Raw genomic sequence first — 8,126 nt, 5'->3', positions numbered from 1 at the left:
TCATTTTACGGTGGCTTTGCTTTTATGTCACCTTTGCCAGGCTGTTCAGTACTAACCCACCCTTTCAAAGTTCACGTTCAGTATTAATAATACGATTGTGCGATTCCTGTATCCCCTTTCACTCCAATCTCATTCCTTACAACCTGTGATGGCAGACCAATTGCCTATAATCCCTGTGGCTGGAATACTATACAGTACTCCCAGTTTCTGCAGCAGTGCACTGTAATTCAGGAAAAATCGTGCTCAAAATAAACCTGGAGCCTTAAAGGGGCCACAAAACTCTGCCTCCTTAAAAAAAATAAAAATCAGAATTCTCCAACCTGTGGGAGTGAAACCTGAAGGGAAAAGAGCAGGGAAACGGCAGCAGCCGGGCCGAGGCGACAGGGGAAGCTGTGTGTGTGAGTGTGTATTTGGGGGGGGGGGGCACGTGGCGGGTTGTCCCGCACAGGCGAAGGAGGCGGGGCGGTCCCTTGGCTTCCGCTCAGCTCATCCTAGAGTTTGAGGGAAGCGGGAGCTTCCCGCCCCTCTCTGCTCTGTCCGGAGGAGAAAGAGCAAGAGGAGGAGGAGGAGGAGGAGGAGGCGGTTCTGGCGAGCGTCCGCCTCCCTCTCCCCTTGCCTGCCTGCCTGCCTGCCTGACGAGCGCGGTGCACACGGAGCATGGAGCCTGCCTGAGCCATTCCGCGGGCAGCTGCTGCTGCGGCACAACATGGAGGCGGCCGTGCCGCCGCCGCCACGGCGGCTGCTGCTGTGGCTGCTCCTGTTGCTGCTTGCTGCCTCGGAGCTTTGGTGTAAGTCGGGCTCCGTCGAAGGTAAGTTCTTCTGCGGCGCTTCTTTCGTGGTGAGGCGGCGGCGGCGGCGGCGGCGGCAACTTCCCAGTCCCGGGCTTCGAGGAGTGTGTGTGTGTGTGTGTGTGTGTGAGAGAGAGAGAGAGACAGAGAGAGAGAGAGAGAGGGAGCTCCTTTTGTTGTGGAGACGGAAACTTCTATGCAAGTCAGGAAAGTGCGAGTGGAAGGTGGCAGGGGACGGAGGGGGGGGCGTGCGGGGAGCTGGTGGGGGGACAGCCGAGGGCGCGCGGGTGGGCACGCTGGGGAGTGACTTGGAGGGGTGGGTGGTTGTCGTGAGGGGGATCCCGGGGGCCGGTTTGTAGGGAAAGTCATGGTGCGGGGGGGAAAAGTGTGTGGGAGAGAGACCGACCTACGCCAGATGGGACGGAGGGAAAACGAAGGAAGCAGAGCTGCCTGCCAGAAACGTTGAAGTTTTCTTCCGAGCAGGGAGGGCGCTTGCCTGGTGCCTATCGTCGCTCCCCATAAATGCGGCTTTTAGGGGGCGCTTTCTTTTCCCCCCTGGTGGCCCTGGACGCCTTTTGCTTGCTGGGCTTCCCAGCCTCAGTCTAAATGCCTCGAGAGCGAGACAAAAGTCTTTCTCTCTCTCCCCTCCGCCCCGTTTCCTAGTGCTTTGCGGCTCTCAGAGGCACTGATTTCCCTGGAGTTTGGAGGAGCGGAGCTGCGGGTGTCGGGTGTCGATCACAGGCGGAATCAAACTTTTGGCATCGGGTTTGGAGTGGGGGTTGTGATGGTGTGTTGGGGGGAGAGGAGCAGATCTTCTTTCCTTTTATTTTAAAGTTTTAAGGCGCGGGCGGGGGATCCGGGGGAGGAGTGCAGGGCTGACGGGGGTGGGGGAGAGAGACTTGCCTGACTTGTGAAACGTAACACTTGGCAAAACAGACTTCTGAGGGGAAAAAAAAGTTTGACTGTCTGGGGGTTTACCCAGACATTTGTTCCCTTCTTTGACTTCAGGCGGCGTTCAGACAATCACGTACCTTTCCATTCCAGATGACACTCCTTTTGGCGTTTTGAAGGGATTGTGCTTGTGAATGCCTTCGTTTTTAATCTTTTAGGTATTACATGTGGGTATAAGTTGTGTCTGGGAACTTTTTGCATTGGCGTGTGGAGGCTGAGGAAGGCGTCTGGAGCTGTATTTTCCTTATGGCTTCGTCTGTGTCAGCAGCTGTGTGGGAAGAGGAGAGCGAGCGAGCGAGTGCTTTCCTTCTGCATTTTATAATCTTCAGTCCAAGCAGTGTATGAGGCACATGTTTCCATTTGAGTTCCGCCTCCCCTGTTGGAGAATATTTGTTATTTTTCTTGCCGAAATGCCCATTGCACTTTCTTACTGTCAAAACAGTAGTCGGGTGATGATTATAAAATGATCTAGGAGCTGCCACCAAAAAAGGCCCGAAATTGTGTCTTTTCTGTTTTTTTCTTGTGTCATTGCCTACAGAAAAGTTTCAGGAGGCACACAGGAGTCTCAGGAGAGCCAGATCTGCTTCTCCTCAGCTTAGCCAGTCAGCAGAAGACTGAAGTTTTGATGCACTAATGAATCTTAATTGTTGTAATTTCCCAAGTAGTTGAAGAAATATAGTAGTGTGGCTAACAGTCAGTAGAGTATCCCCTCAGGATAATTCTTACGAGGCCACCCACTTCTTTTGAAATGCTGCTTAGTTACAGGAACCATAATTTAATAGGAGAGCTCTGACCAGTTTTCTCCACAGCCCTTGTGTTGTTTGTAGGCAGGGTTAACTATGTGTATATTAAAATCTCTATGCCATCAGAACTATAAACAAGAAAAGCCCTTTTCACCCTTGACAATTAAATCTTTCTGATAAAACATCTAAGTCAATATTCCTCTAAAGTCTAGACTTCACTAAGGCGCAGTTTTGTTACAATGCTGAGGTAACATAATAAAGATTGTGCTTTTTTTATTTTTGTAGTGGCTTAAGAACCTGAGGTGTAATGCCATTTAACCAGTAGAGCTGCTTTTCAAAATCTTGAATGGACTCTGGCCAGAATAACCCCAAACAGGAGTTGTTTTTTGAAACCTGGCAGTTGTGTTACATGTTGAGGTATATCTTTGATGAGACAAGCAAACTCTGTGTATTTGCCATAGCCAGCTGCTTAGGACAAACAGTTCTGTGCTTGTTATGCTGGGCAAAATTAGTTTGCTTAATCATATCTAGCATAAAAAGGACAATTTAATTTAGCAATGATTCAATTTATGCATATTGTGACCGATCAAAGGAACAATTTCTATAACATAAAAAACCCCTCCCAAAAGTAATTATAACTGGCAATTGGAATTTAACATGGCTTTTAACTAATAAGTGGTTGAGGAAATTGAAATCATAACTATTCATTTAAGTTAAAGCCACGTTGATGTAAAAGATTTTCTCTCTTATGTTTGGCATAAGAGATCCATATTTTTTAGCTCTTTTTGTCCTTTGTTTTAAAAATTGACAGTTGGTTGACCGTCTCTAGTTTTGAGTTATAGCACTATACTTTTTCCTTTCCCAAGGCAGTTGTTGGTTTAGCTTTCCAGTGAAAGTGTCTGGACAACATGTATACCCAAGTGCAGCATTTTTCACAATTTACAGTTGGTTTTAACCTTCTCTACTTAGTCACTTGATTTGGTGAGCAGTAGGATAGTGATTCAAACTAGAGCGAGGGTAGTCACTGTCTATAGCACATAGCTAGAGTGTATAATAGCCTTATGGAACACTACCTAGCATATTATTTTTGTCCTTCTGGTGTATCAGCCATGACCTCTGTGCTTCCCTCACTGGTCTTTATTGCTTGTATTGACCGGCATGAGGGCAATGTAAGTGAAATTGTTTTCCCAACCTTGTGTCTTTGCCAGAGCTTTTTCTCTTCAGCTAGCCTCTGGACACATAGGTACTGATATCATGTTCTCAGCCTTGAAACTAGACTCATGTGATGTTCCTTAAAAATGAATTATATTTTCAAGAATATATTATGCCAGAATGCTTCCTATTCTTGGTTCTCACTTCCTGTTTGACAGGATACAATGTGCAATGCCAGAGGCTTGTGCAAAGCATTAATCTCTCAATGGCTGCACACTAAACTGGACTGACACAACAAGAGTAACAGTATGCCATCGAGCCAATTCTGACTTATGGTGACCCTTTCCAGGATTTTCTAGTAGAGAATACAGTACTCAGAAGTGATTTACCCTTCTGTTTTTCTAGGGGCAGCTCTCAGACTTTGCAGCTTAACCATGTCTATATGGGCTGGCTCTTTTTCTATGAGGCACAGCAGGGAACTGAACTCCCACCTCTGGCTCTGCAGCCGGATTCCTAAACCACTGAGCTCCCTAGCCAGCACTGTAATCTTTCCTGTAAAATGGCATGAGTGCAGGTAGTATGTATGGCAAATAATATGATAGGTTGCTTGTTTTTGTAATGCATAGATATTGTAGTCAGAAATAGCAGTCTTCTCTTAAAGAGAATGCATACTTTGTCTTTCCCCTGAAGGCCAAATACATACTGACAAATACATTTCTATCAGTAAATCAGAAATTTAACAGTCACTTTTGCATGGATGTTCATAGAACTGTGGTTTTAGTAATGTTCTGTCACCAAACCATGACTAATTTTATTAGAGCAATAGTAATGATAATTCAAATTCATCAAAACAACAACAGAGAAACCTATTTATATTAATAGCTTCAATATAGCTTTCTGTTTTATTTTAGATTTTTCCTATAAGCACATACTCTTGTTTGATTATTAGTGGGAAGCCAATTTGCTTTAAGTACACCCTTAATGCCTTTCAGGATTGTTCAGCAACACCACTGTCTTGAAAGTGATGTGCTGCAGAATTTATTTATTTATTTAGATTTATACCTCACCCATTTAGTGAGCATGCCACTACTCTGTGTGGCTTACAAAATAAGTCAGGATGTTGGCAAGTGTTTGGGCCTGAGTCATTGGTACCAAGTCCCAAGCCTGAGTCCCTATTAAAGACAAGCTCTTTTCACCAGGAAAAAAAGGGAAGGGGGTGGGTGGGTCCATAGCTATGAGTCAAGTCCAAGTCATTGGGGGCGGCGTTGGCAGGGGAATCAAGTCTTAGTCGAGTTGCCAGTGTGACTTACGTCCAACTTGACAGCGAGTCCTGCAACTTGAGTCCCCTTCTCTGGAATTTACCAAAAGTAACTGCTAGTAGCTGCCGACTAGTAGCTGCTTGACAGATTGTTGTCCCATGAGATGGAGCACGAACCTCCATGTATAATAAACATTCTTAATTAGAGGAATAGGTAAACTGCAGTCCTAAATGTAGCACAGGATACTGTTGAGATAGCAGGATTTGTATCCCACAATGTAGCTCTGTTGGTGGAATGCTGCTTGGTTTAGTAGATGATTTCGACAGTGGAACAAGGAGGCAAAGCTCCTTCCTTTTCTTCCTCCTGCCCATCATGCTACCTCCCCTGCTGTTTTTGAAATATTCACCAATTCTCTGGGGGTGCAAGTGCAGCAAGGTGTTGGAGGAGGGCAGCAAAAGTTCCTCATATTCTACTGATTGAAACCTCCCCTGCCTCAAAGGCGCCTACCGTCAGCAGAGGAGAACCCTTGAATGCCGCCAGTTAATCCTGAAGTCAGTGAGTCTTGTCAGTGCCAAGCCCATAATACTAAATACAGCCTACAGTCTACCAGAGTTGATGAAAATAAATGATTTTTGAACAATCAAATTGGTTTAAATAATAATTTAAATAAAATAATTAGTTGTTTTGATTTAAATAATCAAAATATCAGATTTTTAAAATTTAAATCATGATTTAAATCAAATCCACCCTGCAATCTACTGTGTTACAGTGGATTCCACAATGGATATTAGGCATGGAATTTTGAGGTTTTTTAAAATCCACGTGTCCTGTTGTATAGCTATTTTTTTAAAACTTATAATCGTAGAACTGCAGAGCTTGAAGGGACCCCAGCCCTTGTCAAGGAGGCACAGCGAGGAATCAAATTCCCAACCTCTGGTTTTGCAGCCAGGTATCTAAACCACTGAGCTATCCAGCAGTCCTTCATGCGTGGCAACAGGACTGGCTAAGCAATGTTTTAAATGTTATTTCTCTCAGGCAGTTTCTCACTCATTAAGCTCAAAGTGACTGGTTTATTATTTTAAACACACCAACAGTACTACTTAATTTCAGGAGAAGGCATTTGTTTATCTCAGTGCAGAACATGGAAAAGTTCCTTTTGGGACTGCAACTTTCAGAATTTCTTAGCCAGTGTCGCCACTGGCCACTTTTCCAGCATCTAGTTCAGAGTGGCTAACAGACTGAAAGTAGTCAGAAGATTTGTCAGCCATTTTTAGAATTTTTGCCATCTTAGTTTTAAGTATGCACATGAACTAAATGTCTAGCGATATTGTTTTGAAAATTCAAGCTGATGTCCATGCATAATGACAGTACTTTTAAACAGCATTGGGAATAAACTATTCTAAACAAAAATTTCTTCAAGTTGTCTTTCAGGTCTATTCATGAATGTCCAAGGTTCAAGAAAGTGTGCTTTTGTCCCTGAGAAAGGAAATTTATTTCTGAAAACACATTGGCCTCCAATTAATGCAGGCACATTTTAGCATTTTTGTCACCTTGTTATTTCTAAAAGCTGTTTCACTGCTATTTGATATCTGACATTGTGACGTTCCACCCAGTATTCCCTGTTTGTTTCCCCCTGACACAGGTTCACTCTCTGGATATGTTTACTCTTTCTTCTGCTACCACCAGTGGATCTCTCATCCACAGCACATCAGACATGTGCTGCCAGTATAACTTGTTTATTTATCTTTTGGTTCTTAAATCACAGATGTTCTTTTGTTATTGTTTAGGATTACTCCTTAAACTTCTTATAATCAATTACACGTTTGCTTATTCAGGTGTTGTATTGACTTATACACATTAACTAACTCCTTAATATTTTCTATTTAGCTTTACTATTCCATTTATCTCGTTCTCGTTCTCTCTAACTCTCCAACTTTCCAATACTCTCTTCTTAACTCTCTCTAAATCTCCTCTCTAACTGCCTCCCTCTGTCTAACTGTCCTTCTGACTCTGTCCCTCCTGTCTTCTCATAGGCTCCTGCACTTGAGCCTCAGCTATGATAGACAGGAGTGACGTGGGCATTCCGCCACAGACATATATAAGCAGTTACCCAGTTCCTAAATATGTGGATATTAAAAATGGCACATAAAAGAAATAAGAAATTTTAACTGCACCCCACAGGTTCATGATATGGATGCTGAAAAACAACGCCACTTGTTTCTTTTGCTGCATTTAAGTAGGAAGATGCGATGTTAGCTGACTCAACTTAATACTGGAAAACTGTTCAGCCTGAGTGTTTAGTATATAGTACTGTATATATGAATGTATAGTATAAATGTGAGGGTTTTGGAAATTACTTGTGCCAAAGTCTTAGTGTAAATTTCATATATACTGTCATGTGCCCTGAATATGGGCTTCATTTTTTCTTGTTTTAATAGAAGTATTAATTATAGTTGCATTTATTTTTTCACAGTAATTAGAAGACAGGGCAGCTGTGGGACTGTATAGCTTGCTCAAGGCCTCATAAACTGGCTCTACTCACAGGAGGCACAGTGGGGAATCAAACTCCCAACCTCTGGCTTCACAGCCCTGATACCTAAACCTCTGAGCTTATACAGCGAGCTGAAATGCTCGTGCTACACAGTTTATTAAGCAGTTTCCCAAGCCATATTCTGAACTGACTGAATGTTTTCAAAAGCACAATACATTGCAGTAGTCCCTGTTAATATATTGCATTAGCCCCTATTTTGAAACATTTTTTAAAAGTTATGTTAATTTTTTTCAAAAGGGAATGGTTAGTAGAAATAAAGCAGTGTCTTTCTTTGTGGCTTGAGTGGCGTTACTCAGAGTGCTGAAATGTGGTTTCTATTAATAAAGATTTTTAAAAGCAAAGATGGTGAATCTCTGTTCCTTTACTAGTTCTTGACATAGTAAGGCCTGTAGAAGTAACTCGAAACTAATGGCTGGTTCCACTTTTAAGTGAGGACAGAAAGAATATAGGACAGCTTGCACTGAGTCTTCCATATCTGTCCACTCTCCAGTGAGCATCATCACCCTGTGCCACCAGCTGGTGAAGAGAGAGGCCAGATGTACTAGGGGATGGATCTTGTGGGTACAGTTTTTCTTGAATGTGTTTGTAGAGATTCCCAGCTTTCGGTACTTAGAAGTTGTTGAACTCCATGATGCTAAATGATGATGGATACTTGGAGTTGTAGTCCAACACTTGGGGATCT

The 8,126-nt window shown here is 43.3% G+C and overlaps 1 protein-coding gene across 1 annotated transcript in view; it reads left to right on the top strand.

Annotated features, from left to right (window-relative positions):
- The first annotated feature begins 545 nt into the window (after nucleotides 1–545).
- LRP5 (LDL receptor related protein 5) overlaps nucleotides 546–8,126 on the top strand; it is a 153,233-nt gene continuing 145,652 nt past the window's right edge. The window contains exon 1 of the mRNA XM_020784181.3: nucleotides 546–809. Within this exon, the coding sequence (XP_020639840.3) occupies nucleotides 707–809 (103 nt within the window). The 5' untranslated portion in view covers nucleotides 546–706. The remainder of the gene's footprint in view (nucleotides 810–8,126) is intronic.

Source organism: Pogona vitticeps, chromosome 1, assembly GCF_051106095.1.
Source record: "Pogona vitticeps strain Pit_001003342236 chromosome 1, PviZW2.1, whole genome shotgun sequence".
In the NCBI taxonomy this organism is placed as follows: Eukaryota; Metazoa; Chordata; class Lepidosauria; order Squamata; family Agamidae; genus Pogona; species Pogona vitticeps.
The sequence above is the reverse complement of the archived record's forward strand: the minus strand, read 5'-3'. Positions and strand labels throughout refer to the sequence as shown.